Raw genomic sequence first — 25,126 nt, 5'->3', positions numbered from 1 at the left:
CTAGATGCCACATGTCATCCATATAGGGCCTTCCTAATGCAACATTTCACCCCTCTCTTGGGATGCATTAAATTCCTTGCCCCTAGGCACAATCTTAGCACTAGGTCCTTGGTCTTAGATCTATCTAGTCTGGTGCTATCAGCCCTCACCTAGGACCTTGACATTAAATCCCTCCCCGATCATTTACATGAAGCGCAAACACGTATATTATAGAGATAGATCCTTTAAGGGAAATGTCGACTGATTCTTCCGAGGTCATGCTACCTCGGCTAGAGCGTAACATACACCGCTCCCACTGACTCCTGAGAGTGAAGATAATCTCCGCCCAAATGGAAGCGAGAGTGTCAGCCTCCGTGCATAAATGGCCCCCAAGGACAAAAGAGCATCGCGAACACCATATCCGCCATAGGGTAATGCTGGAAATCACCTCCCAGGCTGACCCTGCAGTTGAAGTAGGCATGGAATCCTGAGCTGGTACCAGTACCAAAAGTAAATCCTCAGCTCCATGATGCTGGCCTTCGTGGGACCCCGTCTCTGGCGACGTTGCATGAAGAAACCGTGGTCTCCTGGCTCTAACTCAAAGAGAGTAAAGGCTCCAGATCCTCTCCCCCAAAGAGCAGCGCCCCAAGTCATCAGAAAGAACTCAGATGTAACATATGAGAACAACTTGAAGATACCTGTCCATACCACTCTAGAGCTGGTGCAACTCCATAAACAATGCTTGCTAGATTCCATTGCAAGCTGACAACGCATACACAAGGAGGGTCTACCCATCTGCTGGAGCCAAGTACCCATAGGTATGCCCCTATGTAAAGTGAGCCAAAGAAAGTAGGAAACTTTCCTAGCTCTACTGATGCCCCAAAAAAGGGTCCAGCAGCTGAGCAAGAGCTCTGCAGTAAGTCCCTGTGCGTGCCAATGCTGGGAGGCAGATGGTAGGTGATGAGAGTCTCTCTGCTGAAGCCTGTAACCTGCCCTCGTCGAGTACTGGAAAAAAGAAAGAGGACGAATGCCTGCCACCGGAGCAGGCCATGCCCACTCACCTGCGTCCCAGTCAAGCTCCGCAAGAGGTCGACCCTGAAAAATCTAAAGTCTCCATCTAATATCCTCTGCAATGGTCAGCCTGGAAGGATATGTGGCCCATTCCTTACCCAGGCAACCAATGACCCTAACTCTCTGCCAAAGAAGCTCCTGACGATCCAGGGGCTGAGTGGGATACAATCTTTGAGAGGAGTCTGTCTCAAAATAAATAAACGGTGCCGGTCCTAAATGAACTCCAATGCATAGCCCAGCCTCACTAAAACAACCTGACCAAGTAGAAATGGGATCGCTGACTCTAGCCAAAGCCCCCTCTACCCACATCAACCAGCCCTGATCCATAGGAGTGTCCTCTGACAACCAAGCCTCTCTCAACCGTTCCACGAACTCTGTGTCCTGAAAAACAAAGTGGAACTCTCACAAAGCCTGTGCTCTCCAATCGAGAGGTAGGGAGAATCTGTAATAGGACTGGAGCATGGTTAGATAAAACATACCCGGGCGGATCCCAATCTGTCCTCCTCTAGCCTGGCCCCATTGGCCAATATAAAACCTGTCAAGTCTGACCAAACAGAGAGAGCCATGGAAAACCCCGGACCAAGAGAACTAAAGACTGTCAGCCAAGTGACGAAAGTCGTCCAATCGAGCTGCATCATGAAGTCCAGCATGCAAAACAAAACTATCCCACTCCACTCTCTCTATATCAGAAAGGCCACCCTCTGTCTGGCCCGACTTGTCTTAAGAGAATTCAACCATGTTGAAATCTCCTCCAACAATCCAGGTGTCTGCCTGAGGAAGGGACTCTCTGAGCTGTCTCCAAAAACCACGTCTGCGGGCTAGATCCGTGGGAGCATACACATTGAGAACACCAACTGATGTGCTCTCAATTTGAAGAATAACATAGCATGCCCTGCTCTCCACTAGAGTACCCTCTTGGGTGATCTCTGGGGCCCACCTAGCTGAAACTGAAATGCAAACCCCTCCCCTCGTACCATCCGCTGGGCTCCAATATGTCCAGCTCTGTCCTCTGAGTAAGGATCTGCATCTGTCAATCCTGTGTCCTGGGAGAGCTTATGCTCCTGGATAAGCACAATGTCTGGAGGGGACCCTGAGGAAATAAACCGAAGGGAGTCCCTGAGCAACTGCAATCTAGGAACTCCCGATCTACGACCATCTGCATCTGAGATCAATCTGCGGCCGTTCAGTCCTCTCACATTCCAAGAAATGATGGACAGCCTAGACATCAGATGGAAGTGAGGGGATGCCAGTGGCAGCGGCACAAATGACTCTCTCTGACGAAGCAATCCAAAGTCAGTCTCTGATCAAGCTCCAAATCTGCCCCAACTCATGTAAAATGGCTCCATCCAAGGGAATAATACTCTGGCGCGAACTGAGGAGCTGAAAGTCAAACCAACCAGCACTCCTGGGCAAATCAAAGAATAGAAACAGAAAGGCCCTGCCATCAAAGCCAGGTCGAAGAGTCCTAGGGCAAGAATGAATCTGCGAGCCGACAATACGGTGAACCGATGAAAACTGAGTCATGCTCAAAAGCTGTCTAGCGATCTCGCTGTCAAGTAGCTCAGCTGACCAGCTTTCGCTCCCCCGAGAACGAAAGCTGCCTGCGAAGAAACGAAGAATGTGCCCCTCTCTGGATAGAGTAACAAATCCCAAGTACTCCTCTACCTCCTCTGACCGTCAACAAAATACCGGGAGAAGTTCCAATCTAGTGAGGGAGTCTGTGGAAACCCCTCGAGCCAAAAAGGACCAAAACTCAACGGGCAGATCTATGTCAACCATCCTGGGGTCAGGTCTAGGAGTCAGAAGAGCTGAAAAGGGCTGAGCCGTCCTAACTGTGCACCTGGAATAGGTGAGAGGGAGAGGAAGAATCTGCGATGAGGTGCCTGTAAGCATGGGTGACTGAAAATCTCGCTCGATCTCATTTGCTAGGATCTCCCAACCCTCACGCCTATCTGGGTAACGCCTATCTGGGTACTGAGCGAAATCTGTGACCGCACTCACAAAAGATCTGGATAAACCACGGGTGAAAAGCTATGAGGACGAGGTTGTACTGGAAGGGGTGTCTAAGAGGACACTCCACATAACAACAAAAGAAGGTACTGTGCGACGGGGAAGAGAAAGAGGTCTCGAGGGAACCTCATACAGGCGCATGAGATCCTGGGACGGGCTCTGACTCTGACCTGTGTCGTGAAATACCTCTCTCTCAATGGACTGCTGGGAAGAGGCATCCATCACCGTAACTGCAGCCTAAGCAGTATCCTGCTGGATAACTGTCTCGGAAACCAATATCTGAACCTTCGGGGTAGAAGTGTCAAGAGTCATCAAATCCTGAGCTACTGTCTCCTGCACAGTGTGAGGACCTGCCTGCGGATGGCCCTCTGCATCTCCCCTTCCGGGGTCTCCTGCATGTGTGTCTCAACTGCCTGAGCTACCATCTCCTGCACAGTGTCAAGACCTGCCTGCAGATGGTCCTCTATATCTCCCCTTTCTGGGGTCTCCTGCACATGTGTCTCAACTCTCTGCCATCTATGAGCTCGTACCTGGGGCTGCTCATACTGCTGACTCTCCCTTTGTCTCCATCTCCTCCAAGCTCTCCGTGAAAGCCATTCCACTAGAGGCACCTCCAAGTCCTCTGAGTTCACTGGGGGCTCCCCCAGAGGAGTCTCCTCTCGCTCTGCTAAATGAGTCGAAGCAGGCTCGGAGACCCCTGGAGGCTGAGCTATAGGTTTTGGGTCACTCGTAGGATGAGATGTATCCGGAGTCTCTGATCGAGGCCGACAACTAGGGCAATCCCTAATAAAGTGACCTCTCTTCCGACAGAAAAGACACTGATCAGGAAGACCCTCGTACAAAACCCTCTGCTGCATCTGGACCCCATCTTCGGTGGAGTACGAAATCAAAGTAGGCAAAGGTCGAGGAGGGGGGAACTCTGAAGTGAGTCTAACCCTCGTAACACCTGTACCAATAAGTGATTGAGCATAGGAAAGTCTAGCACCTGAAGGGATGACTGTACCTGCCACACTAGCCATATGCTCCACAGCTCTGCGACAAGAGCTGACCTCATCAGGAAGTCCAGGGAAAATCATCCAAAAGGAGACTTGTCCATCAATGATCACATCAACCACAGTTACATCATCACAAGCCTCTATATCTACCTTTTGAACAACAAGAATGGTACTTTTCTTCTTTTTCTTCTTTGACACTCTTGTGCTTGCTAGCTTTCCCCATTCCTTCCGTAGTTTTGGAGACAAAGAAAGTAATTAACCAAAGGTGATATGAGCTTCCTTTTCTTTAAGGTCAAACAACAAGTAGAATTGAAGTGCTTCCGCCAAGGCCACAAATGGATGACTCTGCTCTGAAACTGAATCGGAGAGCTCATAAGTACTCTTTGAGCCTGCTCTGCAGACTGAAGGCCAAAAGAACAGTACCCTCTGCCAAGCAATCGGAAAACCGTAACTGAGACACCCAATGAGGCCATGTTGGTGTACACCCAATCACGTAACTGTTGGCCTCTACCGGGTAGAAAGCCAATGATGTGTGTCGAACGAAAACCCTCCTCTGCTACCTCAATCATCTGCACAATGTCGGGAGGAAAAGAAACTGTGACTTCAATCTCCTCAAGTTCGGTGACGGGAGTGGCATTAGTGTCCTCCATTGTCTCAGCTTACGCTGTCCTGAGGGGAGGAGCTACCTCTGCTGAAAATACCCACCAAGAACTCGCAACCAACCACAAGTAAATCCCCAAAAAACCTGTATAATGAATGCTCCGATCTTCAGCCTGCGTGGGATGCAAACAGGTCGCTCAATGCTGAAGTAGACAGCTCCGCCAATGCCTGGAAACAGCCCAGGATCTCAGCTCCCCGGAATACGAGTCGAACAGTCCCGGAGAGGGCCCTGAAACAGCCCAACCTGAAGCAAGGGAGGGGCGGACAATCAGCAAGGGAGGGGGCCTGAAAGGTGGCCTGGCGTGGCCAAACAGCAGGCTGAAGGGGGGGCGCGACGCGCGATCAAATAGCAGGCTGAAGGGGGGGCGCGACGCGCGGGCAGACAGGCTGAAGCGAGGGGGCAACCTGAGCAGGACGCTGCCAAGGGGGCCTGCACAGCCAAGGCAGCAGGGCGACCTGAGCAGGGTGCTGCCAAGGGGGCGTGCGCGGCAGACAGCTGGGCGCGGCCAAGGGAGCGAAGCGCTGCCAAGGGGGCTGGGTGATGGCGACGGGCGGTGGCGGGCAGCTGCAGACGGGAGCTCCTCTAGCTTCCAGCTGCTTTACTGATTCTCCCTCCGCACTTGACAAGGTTTGAGGCACAACGGATCTCACGACATAAGAGGCAGACCTGTTCTTGCGGTTTTCATTCATACTTAATGAAGTAATCTTTTTGAAAGAAAAAAAAAAAGAGTGTGTTCTAGTGTGTTCTAGGAACTAGTTCATGAGTCTTTGTGTGAGCGAGTGCCATGTGGCATTTTGGGAGTTATCCCATATACATATGGTACTTGAGTGTGTGTATCTGCTCTATCTGAGTGTTGTACTTTCACTTGTCACATCAATCAACTCGAGTGGAGCTTTTGGTCATGTAAGTGATTTCCTTTGGTTCTTGCCTTTCTTTCCATTTCCATTTCCTTTCATTCCTATTTTCTTCCTTCTAGCTCCCTTGCCTCCTTTCCGCCTTCTTCCCATTCCTTCATGTGGTATTAGAGCCATGTCCCTTTTCTAGCTCTCCTTTCCTTGGGCAAACCTTAGGAGTGAGGTACCCCGGAAATGGAAGCTACCTTCTCCCAAAGGGCTGCCTTTCCCTCAAGCTCTAGCCTCATCATGGAGATCGAGATGCCGATTTGGAGAAGCTGCTCATCATCAACTTGCTACTACGCTTGCTGCTAGCTGCCCATGCAACAACCCGCGCTGCCCCCGCCCCTCTCCTTTTTAGCCCGTGCTGCGTCTTCTTCCTTCCCGCTACCTCTTCACACAGACTTCGCATCGAGAGCGGCAAAGCAGAGCGACTACCCAGGGAGAGGTGCATATGCACACTGTGTGACGTGCAGGAGGTTGAGACAGAGGAGCATTTCATCTTCAGGTGTCCTATTTACTATGAGATCCAAGGGTGTTTCTACTGCCTCTTCAGAGATAGCTATGGGATTTTGGCCCGTTTCCTCTCCTACCTAGACAAGCGGTGCAGGTTTCATTCATGAGGTACATAGACACCGCGAGAGGATACTTCGAGCATGGAGACAGGAGCAGAGTTCTTCCTTGGCTGATCCCTCTCAGAGCTCTATCTCACGGAGTTCTTTCAGCCAGCTCACATGGACTCCCACAAGACGAGGCCTCGACATGACCGTGACCTGGAGCCTGTGACACGACAGCTCAACACACAGATCACACTTGGGGACATTCCCTCCTTGTTTAGAGTCGGAGCCCGACCGACGGGGGTCATTGTAGCCCTGGTCAGACGTAGAGCTACGACCAAGAGACGTGCCAAGACTGCACATTTGAGTGGCTGACAACACTCTATTGCCGACTTCATGCCTCCACTGCATCATCCATCCTGATATCCTGTTGTTGCTAATGATGATGATGCTAAGATTGATATATAGTCGACCATCGACATGACTATGTTGTACTTAGTAGTGCCATTCTGCATTTTTGCATTTTGCATTGGTATGGATGCTCGTTTAGTAGCTCCACTACCACAGCTCGTTGTATCAGGATTTTCACAGTCTCATAGACTCATCGGTCTTCCGAAGAGTTTAATAAACTTTCTTTCTTTCTTTCTTTCTTTCTTTCTTTCTTCTCCCTGCCTACTCCCTGCGCTGCATCTCCTCTTCTGGCCGTTGCCCACTAAGATGCAGCTGCTTCTCATGAAAGAAAATGTATGAGATGTGATTGAGGATGATCGGATCTTCAACAACTCAAGATATCAAAGCAACAAAACTCAAGAGCCATTGCTCTTATTGGACTTTGCCTCGCCAACACTTTGATTCATGAGATCAACTTCAAATCGACGGCCAAGGAGATTTGGAAGCGTCTCTGTAGAAACAAAGTGGAGACAGGTTGTGAACACAAGTGAGCAAGAGTGCACACACAAGAAAGCTCCAATAGAAATGTTCAAATGAAACAATACAAGTACTTGGTATATATAGTATCCAAGTACTACTGGTCAACCATAGGGTTGTAGAACACCATATCTTTGTAATCTCTTACAAATCCCTCCTCAAAGATATGGCTGAAGGTACCCTGGAAACGTCTCAGGTGTACCCTGCAGTACCTAAAGTAACATGGTTGCACAAATTCATCCAAATGGATATGCAACCTACGGGAGTACATGAAAACAATGTCATTGTGAATCACTTCACAACCCCCCTTGACATTGTGAGAATGTCTTTGATCCCCAAGCCATGTCGATGTCATAAGAAAAGATCTATTGACATGGCTTTGGTGAAGATATCCGCCACATTGTCCTCAGATGGACAATAGATGAGATCAGTGAATCCATTAGAAATACAATCCCGTACATAATGATAATGATTTCTAATGTCTTTCATGCGAGCATAAAAGACAGGATTCTTCGCTATAGCAATGCAACTCTGGCTGTCACAGAAGATAGAGTTTGCTCCGCCATCCTGTGCATGATGCAAGTCATGCAAAAGCTTCCTTAACCACATTAACTCCGTAGTGGCTGAATTTGCAGCTTTGAACTCTAAATTCATTCCTGGAAAGAGAGACTCGCTCTTGCTTGTTACCGAACCACGAGATACAGACTGAACCCAATGAGATGCAATAGCCAGTAGTGGACCATCTGTCGTCAATGTCCCCTGACCAATTTGAGTCGATGAAACCACTCAGCTCTAGATCACAATCTGAAGCATAATGCAAGCCAAGAGAGAAAGTGCCGTGGACATATCTGAGAACCCTCTTTGCTGCATTCCAATGTGTGATTGTGGGACAACTGGCTCAAAAGCCCTACGGCGTAGGCAATATCAGGCCGTGTGGAGCATAGATATATCAAACTGCCAACGCACTGCCGGTACAAAGTGCCATCAAACTTTTCAGCAGCATCATGCTTACTCAGCTTTAGTCCCTTTTCCAATGGAGTAGCCACAGGCTTACAGTTCTCCATCTTAAATTTCTGCAACAACCCCTTCGAATACTTTGTCTGTGACATAGAAATCCCATCATGGGTCTGCCAAATTTCAATGCCAAGACAATAATGCAATAGGCCCAAATCTGTCATGTCAAAGTTGTGACATAAAGCGGACTGCACTGCTGTAATTTGCGGCAAATCACTCGTAGTGAGTATGATGTCATCCACATATAGTACCAACATGACCAATTCGGATTTTTGCTGAAGAACATACAAATTTGGCTCTGTATGAGTGTTTACGAAGCCCAGTGACATCAAAAACTGATGTATCTTCTGATACCACGCACGAAGTGCTTGCTTCAGCCCATATAGAGCCTTCGTGAGCTTGCATACCTTGTGCTCTTGTCCCTTCACCCCAAAACCTTGGGGCTGATGTACATAGACCTCCTCTTCAAGATCTCCATTGAGGAAAGTGGTCTTGACATCCATCTGGTACACTGACCAACCATAAAACGCAACAAGAGAGATGACAGAACGAATGGTGGTCATCTTGGGCACTGGAGCAAAAGTCTCCTCATAATCTATCCCCTCCTCTTGTGCATACCCCTTGGCAACCAAACGGGCTTTGTATTTCTCAACTGTGCCATCTGAATGGTACTTCACCTTATAAATCCATTTCGTGCCAACCACATTTTTTCCAATGGGCACATCAACCAAGTCCCATGTGGCATTCTTCTCAATGGATTTAATCTCAGCTTCCATAGCTTTCTACCATGCCGGATTATGCAAGTTTGGCATTCCCTAAGTCATATTATTGTTGTAAAAGTAGGACAATGCCGTCTGATGGACATGTCCAAATCTGGCATGCCATAAATCAGCCTGGGAAGTGTTTGCTACAGCCAATATCTTCTGATCATAAGGTTGAGCATCAAGCTTGTATAAGCCTCTGTCATATGTGCCTGTTGCTACAACCTCATACCCTTTCTTTGGATCCTTGATCTTGCATTGGTTATCCTTAAATTCGCCCAACATATGTTGATCATGGGTAATGTCTGAAACTGAAATCAGATTTTGCCTCAAATCTGGAACATACCAAACATCTCGGATATACTTAACTTTCCCATTATCAAGCTGAATAGGAATGCGTCCAACTCCAATCATGTCTTGAGAAGCATCATTGGCAAACGTAACCTATCTGCCATGAACAGATGTGATGCTCTCAAGTCATGTGCTTAGTAGCACCACTGTTGATGTACCATGTATCACTTGCAACAAGGGAAGCATCCCTTGATTGATTTTCAGCATTCAAATCCCCCCTGGAATCCATCTTCTCACTAAATGCAGCAAACACAAAATCTCTATCACCTTGGGCAAGATGAGCTTCACCATGTGCATCTGAAGCACGAGTTTCAGTGGGGGCAACAAAACTACTGCTAGAGCTGTCCCTTTGCCTTTTCTTTTCATTGGCAATCCTTTTCTGACACTCTGCGATGTAATGTCCTGGCTTCTTCCAATAGTTGCATTTGCCCTTTTTCTGATTTTTACTTGAACTGCTTGCATTCCCCTCCTTGGGCTGAGTTGTATGGCTGTGTTTTGGCTCAAACTTTTTTTAAAATTTGCCCTTTCCACCCATGGCAAGCGCTTGCTCACCCTGATGAGAGGCTTTGGCAAAATTTGAGCATCTCTCCTCTTCCTGCAACAAAAGCCCAACTAACTCCATCGAATGAGAGTGGTACTGTCCTGTCCTGAGAACAATGGTCAATGAAGTGACGAATGTGCCATATGAGGGCGCTATTGAGAGTAATAGAGACAAGCTTCTTGTCTTCTGTTTCCTCATCAATACTTGCGAGCTGATCACGTAGATCAGTGATCCTGGCAATATGATCAGTGACGGCCTGGCCTTCCTACATCTCGAGATCCTTGAGCTGATTTGTCAAGGCAATGGCCCTTGCCTCATTCTTAACATGATACATGTTTGCCAATCTTTCCCATGCTGCCTTTGCATCCTTGCACGACTTGATAGTCGTCATAATGTGCCTCTTCACATTTGTGGCAATCAAAAACATCGCTTGGGCACTGCGGCGGTCAAACTTCTTCTGCTTCTCCGTCGATGCTATGGGACTAGTAGGAGGGGCTATAGCAGGCTGCTGTCTGACCCAAAGAAGCTGTGCTGGATGTAGATGAGTCTGCTAGCCTCACCTCATCCCCACTAACAATATCCCACAAGCCCTCACCAACCAAGATGTTCTTAAGCATGAATGACCACAAGGCATAGTTTGGTGCATCCAGCTTGTCACCCTCGGACAAATTGCCAAAACTGTTTGAAAGAGTCGACATGATGCAAAATGGGATACCCACAAGCTGCAAATGTACCCGCAAAAAGAAGTGCAAGTCCCAAAAGTACAACTGGCTGCAAATGTGCCTACAAATCCCAAACTAATGCTTGCTGCAAATGTAAAGTATGACTGGCTGCTCTGAAATGCCACTGACTGCACAATGCAATCACTACAAAAATAGCATCAACCAATCATTGCACTCCGCTGCAATCTGAAGTGCAATCCCAAACTGAAAATGCACAACCCAAATCTGAAATAGCGCACCCACGAGTGCTCAAATGCATCCAATGGAGCTCAAAGGCATCCACAACTGAAGAGTAACTGCAAAAGCACCCCACAATGCAGAGTATCTGCAAATGCAGCTGAGAGTGCAAGAGTATGTTCTTAACATGATACATGTTTGCCAATCTTTCCCATGCTGCCTTTGCATCCTTGCACGACTTGATAGTCGTCATAATGTACCTCTTCACATTTTTGCAATAAAAAACATTGCTTTGGCTGATCAAACCTCCCTTTCGGCGCTGAAGGACCATGAGCGTTACCTCCATTGATAGAGGATATGAGTCCAAAACCTCCAGATACTTCCAAGGTCCTAATCTCCAAAGTCCCGCGGTAAGGGACGCCTAGGCTAGATGTTGGGAGCTGCTGACCGGGAGGACGAGCCTCGTCCCTCAGGATCCCTCCCTGAACGGACCTACTGCTGTGATGAGGAAGCAGAAGGGGGCGCATCATCGTTCCCTTGCCTGTTGGCAGGGGTGTCGAGGCGGAAGAACCTGCTGCTGAGGTGGAGGGGTAGGGACGCGGGGGGTAGAGGGAGGGGGACGGGAAGTGAGAGTGACCATAGAAGGGGGGGCTGATGGGGGGGGGAGGGGGCGGGGAGGAGACAGGGGGAGCCCAAGAGGGGGAGGGGGAGGGGGAGGTGAAAAGGAAGAAGAGGAGGAGTCTGGAGGGGGAGGGGGAGGGGGAGGAGGAGGGATAAGGATGACCTCAGGCCCCCCCTGCTGATCAGGCTCGCTAGGCTCTCGATCCACTCCTCCGCGGGCCCCGTCAGGCTAGCGTCTGAACCTTCTACTATCGCTGCATTTGAAGCTCCTGGGGCTCGCTGCTGCTGCGAGGGTGAGTGCAGAGACTGAACCTCTGAAGCTGGAGGATCGTCTAAATGGGTGGTGGCCCCTACTACTGGGGGAGGTGGCTCTTGATGTTCCTCCGAGGCCTCTCGGTCAACCATGTTCCTCTCTGAGCGATTGGCCCTCTGCCTGCAGGCCTACTTGCTTGGTTTCTTTTTCTTTTTAACCTGGGTCTAGTCCCCTTCTGAGGGGATAACCCATGGGGTCTGAGATTCCTGTTGCTCTTGCCGGAGAGGGCGCTAGACTCGGCATGCTGACTTCAAGGGTCTTGAGAAGGATCAACTCTGGGAGGGACTTTGGACTCTCAACCACCAGTCTGATCTTGGGACTCCATCATCTGCTAGAACTGAGGCGGCCGACTCTGGCGGGGACTCGAGCACTATGCCAAATGCCCGACCAATGGAGGGGAGGATGGCTCGATACTCCTTGGGGAGCCTTGGGAAGCGGAGTGTAACGGAAAAACGTGGAACATGGTGTGTCGTATCCATGTCCTCCACTGTGAACCCATGATACCAAGGAAAGAGGTAAACAAGATGCGGGCCAAGGAGGATGGCTTTCCGCTCCACAAGTGTCGAGGCAGTGTCGGGACTCGAGCACTGTGCCAAATGCCCGACAAATGGAGGGGAGGATGGCTCGATACTCCTTGGGGAGCCCTGGGAAGTGGAGTGTCACCAGAAAACCTGGAACATGGTGTGTCGTATCCATGTCCTCCACTGTGAACCCATGATACCAAGGAAAGAGGTAAACAAGATGCAGGCCAAGGAGGATGGGGCTCCGCTCCACAAGTGTTGAGGCGTTATCGAGGAAGCTCAATTGGATGAGCAAAACCCCTCTTCCATAGATGGTGACCTTGTGGATGTGGTCTCCCTTTAATGCCAAGCTCACCTGGATCCACTATCGCACCTGTCTCTGTGTGGGTATGAGGCCCACAATTCTGCCCACAAGTGCCTTGTCCTGGAGGGACTGAACTGCCTGCTATACCTATTGCTTGTCAGTTGGGGAAAGAACAACCTTGATGGCTGTGGGAGTCGAGGGAGCTACCATAGAGCCCCTCTGGCTAGACCAAGGGTCACCACCAAGACTTTCTTTCACCTGAACAAGCGCAAATGCTCCCGCTGCACGGAGGAAGAGGAATAAGAGTGTTTGAGGTGAAGAGGAGGAGGCGAGGCGAAGAGGTGGAGGAGAGAGGTGGAGGCGGGAGGGAAGGTAGAAGGGAGAAGCGGAAGGAGAGAGGAAGGAAGGAAGAAAGAAAGAAAGAAAGTTCATTAAAGTCTTTGGAAGACCGATGGGTCTATGAGACTGGTTAAAACCTGATACAATGAGCTCTGGTAGTGGAGCTACTAAACAAGCATCCACACCAATGCAGAATGCAAAAAACGCAAAATGGTAGCACTAAGTCCTAAGTACAACATAGTCATGTCGATAGTCAAGTATATATCAATCTCAGCATCATCGTCATCATCAACATCATCATCCTCATCATCAGCAACGAAAAATCAGGATGGATGAGGTAGTGGAGGCATGAGGTCAGCAATAGAGCGTTGTCGGCCCATCAACGGTGCAATCTTGGTACGTCTCCTGGTCGTAGCTTTGCGTCTAACCAGGGCCACTGTGACCCCCGTTGGTCGGGCTCTGACCCTAAACAAGGAGGGGATGTCCCCAAGTATGATCTGTGTGTCAACCCTCTATTTGAGCTGTCAGGTCACAGGCTCCAGGTCACGGTCATGTCGAGGTCTCGTCTCGTGGGGGTGTATGTGATCTAGCTGAAAGAACTTCGTGATAGAGCTCTGAGAGGTATTAGTCGAGGAAGAAGTTTGGTCCTGTCTCCGTGCTCGGAGTATCCTCTCGCGGTGTCTAAGCATCTCATGAATGAAACCAGCCAAACACCGCTGATCTGGGTAGGAGAGGAGACGGGCCAAAATGCCATAACTATCTCTGAAGAGGTAGAAATGCCCTCAGATCTCATAGTAACAAGGACACCTGAAGATGAAATGCTCCTCTGTCTCAACCTCCTGCATGTCACACAGTGTGCATATGCGCCTCTCCCTGGGTAACCGCTCTTCTTTGCCGCTCTCGATACAAAGTCTATGTGAAAAGACCCAAAACTGCCCAAGAGAGATCCTCAGTGAGTGGGGTAGGTGAATCTGCGTGTATCCTGGTGGATCAATGAAACCCTCCGCTGTGATATATAAGAAGTGATCTCTGTCGAAGCCCAGCTTCACTCGAAGATCACTAGGGCCCAACCAAGTCCGGAATGTGTGTAGCTGTAGTAGATTCTCACGGATAACCTGGTTGACCTCGTGTGATAGGAGGGGAGAGAAAGGAGCATCCATGCTGTACTGGAATGGAGGTAGTCTGTCCATGTGGAGCCCTAGTCCAGCAAACCATCTCTCTCTGTGTGCATACCAGCACCTCTGGTCTCCCCTGGCTGCAAGTGCCATAGAAGAGGACACTGCTTGCCATCTTGCTATGCCCGGACATGTAATCCCCATACTCCCTGACTCGGTACAGATACGTAATGACCTGAAATGTAGCATCTAACTGTAATGGGGGTGACCCAAACTCTGACCGAATGATCTGGTGAGGGACGGATGGCTTACCACGGATCATCCGTGATAACATGAGAACCTGTAGCCACTCCACCCAGGCCCACTCTGTATCCAACAAGTCTGGCCCCCAGCATGGACTGCCATACATCCCTGCTGGGCAGACCAAGGAGGCAAAAAGCAACCCTTTGGTCCGTGGATCTTGAAAGTGAGAGCGGAAGCACTGCCTCTCTAGTCTAGCCAATGAAGTATATCCTCTACTCAGGTGTGCATACATCGCGGGTCTCATAGTGTATGATGAAACTACCTCAACAGGGAAAAGACGACACCAAGATAAGTGTATGATGAAACTACCTCAACAGGGGACCCATTAAATGCGGACTGCTCCTGGCGCATGATGGTTCGAGACATATTGAAGTTCATAACCTTGGTTTTACCCAAGTTGACCTTCAAATCATGAGACTCACAAAAGCACTGTAGCGGGTCAAGGTGTCTCTGGAGCCTCTCTGCTCAGGAGGACAAGAGAGCCACGTCATCTGTCTGCATAGAGTAATATCCGAATCAGCATGCCCGCAAGGGAGCAACCTACCCCACCCTATGCCTGCATCACTCTCTCGAGCTCGTCGATGTAGAGGCCAAACAAGGTAGGTGATACCCCGATAGTTCTCATGATCTCGTCTGTCCATCCCGATCCTATCCGAACTCTTCCTGAAACTCGCTCATAAAGTGCCATGACAGCCCAAATGATCTCTTGGTCGTAACCCAAATCCTATAGGCGTCGTATGAGGCGGGCTCTCGGAACCGTGTCAAATGCCTTGCGAAAATCCACAAAGCAACAATAAACCCTCTGCTTTTGTGCCCTCGCCTCCTCGATGATACATCTGAGTGCAAGAATGTGGTCAATGGTCCCATGATCCCACCTGAAACCGGCCTGTCCTGCTGCTCTAAGTCCTTGACACTTCGCAAATCTGCTGACCTCAAAATCAAGTATTGATGCATAAATCTTGGACATGACATGTCCAATCATAATGGTTCTGTAGTTCTCTGGGCTCATGGCCCCCCTACCTTGTGAATGGGTGAGATAGTGTTAATGGTCCAGGTGCGTGGAAACCCCAAGCAAACAGCTTCATTGAATAGCTTTGCTAAGATCGAGGCTAGGAGGTTAATCCCATATGCAATGAACTCAATGCATAGTCCCTTGTGATCCTTCGCTCGGTCATTATGAAGTTTCATTACGGCATCCTTTACCCCCTTGCTAGTGAAGAGGGTGCACGATGTGGGGTGTGGCTTGTGTGATAGGTTAGGGACTGGCTGATTTGGGATATCATAGAGTGTGCGTGCATAATCAAACCACACCTGCGTGTCAGTGAGTGGCGAGGGGGACCGTCCCTCTAGAAATCTCCGCCAAAAGTCCTTAGAGTTGTTACTGAATAGAATGTTCAGTAGCTCCTCCTCGTTCCGGTGCACAAAGTCAAGTTTCTTTCTACGTACCAATCAACAGTACTTGCGTAGCGTCTCTGGTTCGCTCGGAAGATTATTTTTGGATTTGAATCTGACCTGATGGAGTAAAGCCTTACACTCATCATCGTACCAGCTATTATAGGGTACGGTCCTAGGTGGTGGTGGACGGGTGGAGCGGGTGGTGCGGGGGAAGGCGTGAAGAGCAACCTCGTGTAGTGAGCGGGCGACTAGGGCAGCACGGTGCTCTAATAGGGGTGTCATACATGGCTGTCAGTCTCACTAGTGTATCGAATAGCCATCCCTTTGTCGGGGGGTTGTTGTCGCTCTAGTGAGGACAAGGCTCCAACAGGCTGGGAAGAAGTAGAAGTATAATTTATTAGCGTCCTCGAGGGGCCAAAAATGACCCATGGGACCCGTCTCGATACAATGTAAAAAGAGTCTCCTCAAGGAGAGGGGTCAGGAGTCTATGAGTTCCTGACGACAGGTAAAAAGACGAGTGACAAAAGATCCCAATGCTACCGGAGAGGCAGTGGAGAGAACTGATGTCAACTGAGCGGAGTCCCCCAGTATCTGTTGGTAGTCCTCCCTGATATGTGCATATCGGGGGCACTGTAGAGCTACATGTGCCTCCGTCTCAACTGTCTACATGTCACAAAGGGTACAGACTCTAGCATGTCTAGGCTGGTGTATCCAAGCTTCCTGCTCAATGGCAAATGTATGAGATCTGGTACGGAACCTGGCAATGTTTCTGCAATATAGAAGGGGGATAGGTGTGCTAATATAAGATTGAGCATGAGTCTCTATGGACATGTATGTAGACCAACATGTGGGATTTATGTTGTCTTGGTAATATTCCAGCTTTACCCTCTTTTCACTTGTCAACCAGTGATTCCGCAAAGTGCTCAGTAAAGATAGTTGAAACTCTTGCATGTTGACCTTTTCAGGCGGCATGATCAAATATGCTTCCACTTTCCATCTGCTGAACCATTTTCTTATGTCGGTTGCCCATCCTGTGCAGATGACCTTACTTTTGTAGTTCTTTTGAAGCTTTGTGCTGGCATTCCATGCTTTATGAGGCAGCATATCAGGTTGCATTTGCTGCACCTCTATTAGGTATTGCATAACTCTGATCAATGCAATCGGTCTCCTTCCCGTTTCCAACAAAAGTATTGAGTATGGAGTAGTGGGTTTGACACCAAGGTGTCTCCTTAGGAAAGCTTTTTGCATTTTCTCAATATCATTCCATGTAGAGGCTGAAATGTTGCCTCCCCATACTTCCACTCCATATAATACTGTCTGCACTACATATGCATCAAACAATATATTTGGAATTTTCCAGTTCCTAGTGTCGGTGTGCCTGCAATCATTCTCAAGCTGGTAGTACTTCCCCCAACCAGTGTCCATCCTTCTATGTATACATTGCCACCATCTGTGATCTGCGAGGATATCAACCCCTAAGTATTTGAAGGTGCTGACATACTCAATGATCTCTCCATCAAAGGTGATCTCAGGGGGATGTTCTGGCTGATTGGTACAGACTACCATCATCTTTGTTTTTCCGACATTTACTTGCAGCCCGCTTTCCCTACAAAAAGTCTTAAGCACTTGTAAAAGTTTGTGCATAGATTCCGGATCATATGCAAAAAGAACGACATCGTTTGTGTATAACAACAATAGCACTGTCCAGAGCCCCAATTGTGGTCCTTGCAACCCTTTCTCTACTGCAAATTCATTGATGAGTTCCTCCAGTTGGTCAATGCATATTCCGAACAAGGTAGGCGATAGAGGGCAGCCTTGCTTCACTCCCATATTGCTCTCAAATACATCAGACATACCTTGTGTTTGTTTGAGTCGGCATAATATCTTTTCATAGATACGAGAGATGCCTACCCTTAAGGCCAAAGGGACTCCTATTTCTTGCATTCTCTTCCATAATCCTCCTCTTGGAACTGTGTCAAATGCTTTCTTGAAATCCACAAAACAACAAAATAGAGTGCGTCCTCTCAGTCTGCATTCATCCATGAGGACCCTTAAGGTAATAAGGTGGTTGGCTGTCCTGTGCTCCTTGCGAAAGCCTGCTTGTCCGGTGGCTCTTTTCTGTGCCTCTTCTGCCCATGAGCTGATTTTCATTTCAAGCGCTGCACTGAAGAGCTTGGCCAATGTAGAGCTGACCATTATAGTTCTGTAATTTGTGACTGAATTTTTATCTCCACCTTTGTGTAAAGGCTGGACCCCATTTTCTTGCCATTCTTGAGGGAAACCATGGTGTAGAGCATGTGTTAGGATGTGTGAGAGCCATGTTCTTGCTCGGTCTCCTGTCCATTTCACAAATTCCGCCTGTATCTTCATGTGATTTGATGCTTTGCCATTAGCCATCTTCTTTAGTCCAACTTCAATGTCTTCAAAGGTGAAAGGACTAGCGCATGTGACCGATAGATCCTCTTTCCCCATTTCAGTAGCAAGTGCATGATTGTACAACTTGGTAACATAATTAAGCATGGTTGCATCTGATATATCCCCTATGACTTGTTTCCGTCTGCCTTTCACTTGTTTCCAGCCCTTTCTTGGATTTTTGATGAAAGTGACCAAATCAGATTTCTCTCTTTCCAAAATATATTTTCTTTTCTTTTTCCTTGTGAGGGCATTGTATGTCTTCTCCAGTTGTTTATGCCTATCTACATCCAGTATGTATTTCAGCTCTTGGCGTAGTTGTTTGCATTCCTCGTCATACCATTTCTTGTGTGGTAGGCCTTTGACCTGTTTCTTTTTTCTTGTAGTTGCTGCTCCAAATGTTTGCGTGGCTGAGGCAAGTATTGCTTCCTGCAAGGCTGTCCATGTGGGGTTGGTTATTGCTCTCAGCTTTGCATCCAAAGTGTTTGCATAAACTTGGTGTTTGTCTGGGTCTACTTTGAAACCTCCTGCATGTGCTGAAAATTTCTGCTCCCTATGTTCAAGGTGTATGTCAAGATCCATCCATATTGGGAGATGGTCCGATTCCGGATATTTCATCCCTATGTTGAAGCTTTTGATAATGGGTATAATATCCACATGTACCAAGGCATAATCTAGCACACTCTGTCCTCCACTGGCTGAGAGACACGTCATCTTGTGGGTGTTAGGGAATAGTTGCATTCCATTCAAGACTGGCATGTGCAGCCCATTAATCATGCATCGGAGTGCTCTGCCTTGTGTGTTGATGGTGTCGTCCTCGGATCCTCTCTACCACATGATGTCCGCTTCTGTGACTGCTTCTTTATCCATTTCATCATGCGTAATGGGCTGAAACTGTAGTTGACCAATTCTTGCGTTGGTCTCCCATCACTATGACTTGGCCCTTTTCTCTGAGTTCAGCCACATCAAGACATAGTGCTTCAAACGCAGCACTAGGGCCCACTCCATGTCTACTGTAAAAGGGTGACTCATGGTGAGGTATGTAGCAACCTGCAAGAAAGACAAGGCATCTGCCAAGTTCTATTTTCAGCCACATGTATCTTTTGTATTTGTCCACTTTATGAAGGCTGACTTTTTATGCCATGTGTTCCTGTATCATGCATGCAACACCTCCTTGCCCTCTTTTCCCCACTTGCCGTTGGTATATTGAGTGCACCACATATCCCGGTATCTCTGGGATCCTGCATGTTTCACTTTCCCAGGTTTCTCCTAAAAGGATGATGTCTGCATCGTGAATGAAGGCATTTATGCTTATCCCTTTATGCCAAGGGAAGCCCCTACAATTCCAAAACATGACTTGTAAGCATTTGTGTGTCCCATGGGTTGCGAGCCCCTATTTCACATTTTGATCCCCATCTTGTGTTTGGGGCAGCTTTCCTTGTCTCATTAGTCTTTCCGTGTATTGCTTTCTTCGCACTTCCTGCTGTTTTGGGGTGCGGTCTTCACTGACATAGAAAGGTGTGCCTTTAAGATACACTTTACTGCTATCCAGGATAATCTCCCTTTTCCGTGGATCTACTACAATGCACACAATAGTCCTTTTATTGGGTTTGTCCTCTTGTGCTTTCCCTACACGATGGGCTGCATATACAGTCACTTCAAGCATCGCAAAGTGTTCTGAAAAAAATTCAGTCACCTCCTTGGCTAGAGCTAGAGGGGTTTCCTTATCCATCTCTGGTAGACCACGGATAACAATGTTTTGAGATCTCTTATCTCTTTCTCTCTGTTCATGGGCATCTTCTTGGTTTGTGGTTGATGGACGTGACGGTGTTTGAGCTGGTTTTGATGGTTCTTCAACATGTGCTGCACTAGCATATTTCTTAGACACTATTTCAGTCCATTTCTTCCCTTCTTGTACATTCTTTGCATCCCTTTCGACAGGCTTGGCTTGCATAAACTTTTGCATCTGTTGGCATCCATTATCCACTGTGTTCTCTAAGGCATCCACTCTTTTTTGGAGTTGCATGACAGTTTTTTGGAGTTGGAAATTCTCAGCGTGTAGCTTGATGAACATATTCATAAGCATATCTATTTTCTTGCCGTTCTTGGTGCCATACACTTTCCCAAAAGGAGTAGTCAGGCCTGGGTGTTTGTTCAACTTGAAAGGGGTCTGAAATGACCCCATGTTTCCTGGAAAAGAAGGCGGTCCACTTCCACCGATCTAGCAAGGAAGAATATGCACTCTGTTTCTTGGGGAGAAAGAAAAAAACGTTCCTGTGTGTCTGTATTCTGTAGACGATCAAATATGAGTGTCAAGCTAGCTGATTGTCGATGCTGATTGAGGCTGGTCGCGTAGCTATTGGCAGCTATCTTGATTCGTAGAAATTGCAGGGGAGAAAAGACGGAAGATAGAGAAGGGGAAGAGGGTGACTAGAGGGGTCAGAGAAGAGGCAAAGAGGAGTGGGAAGGGCAGAGAGGGCGTTGATATGATAAGAATTGCAAATATTTTTTTCCACTTTATGCGTGCTTGTGGGTAGGCACATAGGTATGCACATAGCCAGTTAGTGGTGGTTTTGGGTTTTGTGGGTACTACTATCAAGTGACTATATACTGATGTAAATATTTTTTTCTTTTTGAGTTTGTGAATATATCTTGTAGGGGCTCTAGTGGGAGATAATGAGATGCAATGTGGATGTGCGAGGCACTCCAGAGCATGGTTCCCGTATGTTATGGGGTTGGTTGTAAATGACAAATGCTCATCACAAGTGTCCTTTGTCACGAGTCCATTCTATCTTGTCGTATTGTCATATGGACATCAATGTATGTTTTTTATTGTGGTCATGTGTGGGCAATGCATTAAATGTCTTGCTTGAGAGTTATGTGCATGGGTGAAGTCTAAGGCTGGAATTTGGGTATTAATTGCCTTGGCCTAAAGTTTGGGAAAGAGGTTGGGAGAGTGGTAAATTCCATGTGATGAAGTGGCTGGAAATTCTGGAAGCAAAGGCGTGTGCATGCAAGGTCGCTACGTGAATCTAATCTCCAAGCTTCTAGTTGACGAGCTAGAATGATACGTGGCTAAATCAAGCATGAGGTGTATGCTGCTGAACGAGGTGGCTACGTGATGCTATTCTTCATACTTCTGGATAGAGGGAGGAAAAAGTTACATGGCGACGGCACATGGGGGAGAAGGGGTTGAAAAAACAGAGAAGGAAGTTGTGCGTCAGGCTGATCGTGGTCTGATCGTAGAAATTGTGAGGATTGATGAGAATCACAAAGTGATTGCAGCATGCAGGAGCATGAGGAAGAGAAGCTTTGTGGACGAATAGCAATTGCAATGATTGCTGGATAGGAGGCAGTGATGTGATAGTTACGTTGATCATGGGTTGACGTTTTTGTTTGATGGAAGGAGATGCACTTGCTTGGAGTTGACGAGCAGGTGCTCCGTGGTCTTTTTCGCTTGATTGTGGGTTGACATTTTTGTTTGATGGAAGGAGATGTTCTTGCTTGGAGTTGACGAGCAGGTGCTCCGTGGTCTTTTTCTCTTGTTAGAGGTGGCATCTTTCTTGCTGGAGTTGATGGCAAGAGAGAATCCTTCCGCTTATTGAGCTGCGACTGATTCATGTCATTCGTGGATATTTGATTGCTTCCAGCCATATGCTCTTCCCCTTTAGCTCCACATCGCTGCTGATCCCACTGAAGTTCCAGCTATAGTTTGCTTCTTCAGATGCAATTTATAGTGAATAATGTGTCTATCTCTTGAGCTTGGGTCAGGAGTACATGGTGTTTTCTTTGAGGTTATGCTATCTTTGGTTCTTGGTTATGATCGGTCTTTGTTCATACACGTGGTGGATGAGGATGGGTGCATGTAACTGTTCCTGGTGAAGATCTTTCTGATTGTATCCATCATAAGATTTTTTGTGAAGAGGAAGACCTCATTTGACTGAGGTGTTGTGTCTGTTGGAGTTTAAAGTTGTTTCTTGAGTGTTTCCTTCATACTTTCTCTCCTCTCTTTTTTTCCTTCATCAGCGTGTAGCAGCAGGTCAGGCAGAGGGAAAACAGCAGCAGTTCAAACCAACTTTTAAAATCTCTACTCAACTTTTTTAGTAAATGGGACCTATTATAATTGATCATTGTACTGAAGGAAAACAGTCACCAAATGCAGAAGGGAGGTCTCTACATGGATTTTAATTGTATATATGATCGAGGGCCTATCTATGCATCCCATCTATCACACACTGTGCACACACATATGTATAGATAGACGCACAGTTCCAAATTGTCTGTACAGAAAGCTCATCAAAATAGTAATCACATGATGGGAGTCTCTGCATCTGATCCTCAAACATTTAGGGAGTATAGGGCATACGTATTTATAGATAGATACATGCGCGTGCATGTGCACACACATATATATAGATAGACTCATGGCTCAAAATTGTGTATACAGAAAGCTCGTCGACATCATTAATCACATGGTGGGGATCTCTATATCTGTCTGAACTGTATGCAATCCTGAATGCCTAATTCTCAAGCGTTTGGAGAGTCTAGGGAATCAACTAGATCAAAGAAGCTCTAAACCGATGGTAGAGCCAGATGAAAATTTACTCTCATGTTCTCCTCAACAGGAAATAGAAAGTAACAGAAAGCTCAGTATGAATTTTGTCAGACCAAAAAAAAAAACCTTCATCATCTGTTTTATAAAAAACTTCACTAAAACCTTAGCTGTACCTTGTCTATTTCAGACATCAAAGTTGCTTCCCTAGTGTATGCATTTTGAATCTCTTCCCTGAAATTTAGGGACTCTCTGAAATGTGTAGTAACACCTCCATTTGAGATCCTCTGTCCTCCAGAAACTTGCAGGCTAGCCAACTGGGATGCAAGGGTTGCATTTTCCTCTGCCATTAAGCACTCCCTTTGTTTTGCCTGTGCTTGAACTTCTTTTAATCTTTCAACTGCTCTCTCATTCTCAATCTGCAACTTCTTATAACATGTAACGTTAGTATTTCTATTACATCTATAAAATTGGGTGATAATGTGTGGTTTATCTATTATGGTAAAAGCACATTTTTAATCCTCGTTATTCTATTTGGAAACTGAAGATCAATTATCATTATTATCTGAAATCACCTGGTATCCCCTGATCAGAGATTCTTGCTCTGTAATTTCTTGTCGCAGACTCCTTATTTGATCTTCAGTCAAATGTACATCCCCTCCCCGTGATATACGGTGTTTAGGGCTTTCAATATCTAGCTTCTAGAAAGTAAACAGGAAAATTGTCAGACTGGCTGCTGGCATTTAATTTCAGAGTGTACGTATCGGCTGCAATTTTGCTACCTGCTAATTCCACAGTTTTAAGCTTTTCAAAAACTGGAGAACAATGATTCAGAGCTCAAACTAGATTTTGTTATGAGAAAATGCAGAAGCAAGGTTGATCCATGGCCTTATGCCTAGTTTTGCAAGTAGGGTATGCACATTTCTGTTTTTTGGTTTTATAGCTCAAGAACTTCAAAGAGTAAAAGAGTATCCACAGTAAACTTCTTTAAAACTGAAACCAAGTGGTATATCTATAAAACACGGGATAACGCATTGGCCATTTCAATGCTGAAGCACACTTTGCGAAGGCTCACTTGTTTAGTGAGGTGTGAGGCAAGGTGCATGAGGCACCTTAGGACTTGAATGTTGTTCTCTGTTATCCCCTTTGTGTCGCCCCTACTTTGTAGTCTATACACCTTTCTCTCCTTGTAGGTGGCATAGTAGACCTACAACAGTAGACCTACAACCCAAGCCTCCTCTGTAATAACTTGTTCTTCCTTTGCAGTCTTATACTGAACCTGCTAAGCTTCTCTGCCAAAAACTTCTCCTTCCTCATCACAAACAATCCTGGATCTTATTCACTGAGGCTATGTAATAACTTGTTCTTCCTTTGCAGTCTTATACTAAACCTGCTTCTCAGCTTCTCTACCAAGAACTTCTCCTTCCTCATCACAAACAATCCTGGATCTTATTCACTGCTGATGATTTCTTGCAGACAGAACATTGGGTTGATTGTCATACTGTGTAGCCTTTATTCTCTAGACACAGCCTGGCACTACCTTGATGGATTGAAGCCTTCTCTTTTTCAACAGAAAAGAACCATCTATTAGAAAAAATTGAGAAAAAACCAGCGCAGATCAACAATCTGCGAGGCAGTAACTAAAAAGAAATTGCTAGCTGTTATGGACCCTTCAGTCTTTCAAAGCTGTTATAAGCCTACTGCATAGCCACCTAGAAGCTCTACTAGCCCCCCCCAGCCTACCTGCCTAGGACTGCATCTAGGAAAGTGGCAAGATAGCTACCATAGTGTGATCACGTGAATGATCAAAGTGTTACTGGTAGTAGGTAGGAGAGGCGGATCTATGGGTGTCTTGTATAGGTTGGGAGAGGGACAAGTTGAAACAAGTGTGACTGGTTGCTCCTGGAATAAGGAGTGTACTATGAGCTCAGATATCTACGGTGGAAAGGAAGGTGATCCCATGATATAGTCTACCGCACTATGACAACCTCCGTGTGGGCAGCCTATACTTTATTGAAGCATGGCCGCCTTTGTACCCCATAGCACCTCATGAGAGGTTCACATATGTAACAAATATCTCCCATATTATGTGATGGAAGATCTGGGGGGTGTGTCTTCTAGATTTGTGCCTAGACTCATCAAGGGGAGGATCTAGTAGTGCTAAGGCATCCCCCTAAAAATCTAATATCTAAAGGTGTCCCTAGTCCTGGCATTGAAGTCCCCAATGAGTAGGACCTCACCCAACTGTCTATCTCTAAATGTCCTCAGAGTCCAAAAAAGGTGATGTATGTCCTCCCCTTGATGCACTCCTAGCATAATCTGGCCTCCGTTGCACACCTTATCCACCATAAAGTAATTCTAAAAACAACCTCCCAAGCAAAGCCTGCTTTTGGAGATAGAGGGGGGTCTTGAGCCAAGATGGGGAGTAAAAACGAATCTTGAGGCTGGTGCTAAGATTTGTAGGGCCACATCCGTAACACTTCTGCATGAAGAAGGCATGGTCAAGGCACCAAATCTTATGTCCCAAAGAGCTACTCCCCACGTTAGAGTATAGGACTCAGACGTGATGTATGAGAATGATTTGAAAACTCC

At 47.0% G+C, this 25,126-nt stretch overlaps 1 protein-coding gene across 1 annotated transcript in view; it reads right to left on the bottom strand.

Moving 5' to 3' along the window:
• Positions 1 to 25,126, bottom strand: part of LOC147880208 (uncharacterized) — a 268,137-nt gene that overhangs the window by 210,759 nt on the left and 32,252 nt on the right. The window contains exons 4-5 of the mRNA XM_087370371.1: positions 23,110 to 23,235; positions 22,711 to 22,953 (exon numbers count right to left, since the gene is read on the bottom strand). Of these exons, the coding sequence (XP_087226497.1) occupies positions 22,711 to 22,953; positions 23,110 to 23,235 (369 nt within the window). The remainder of the gene's footprint in view (positions 1 to 22,710; positions 22,954 to 23,109; positions 23,236 to 25,126) is intronic.

This window comes from Dipteris shenzhenensis, chromosome 32, assembly GCF_047967505.1.
Source record: "Dipteris shenzhenensis isolate YYH24624 ecotype China chromosome 32, Dip_SZ_1.0, whole genome shotgun sequence".
NCBI classification, from domain to species: Eukaryota; Viridiplantae; Streptophyta; class Polypodiopsida; order Gleicheniales; family Dipteridaceae; genus Dipteris; species Dipteris shenzhenensis.
Note: the sequence above shows the minus strand (reverse complement) of the source record. Positions and strands in the feature narration are given on the sequence as shown.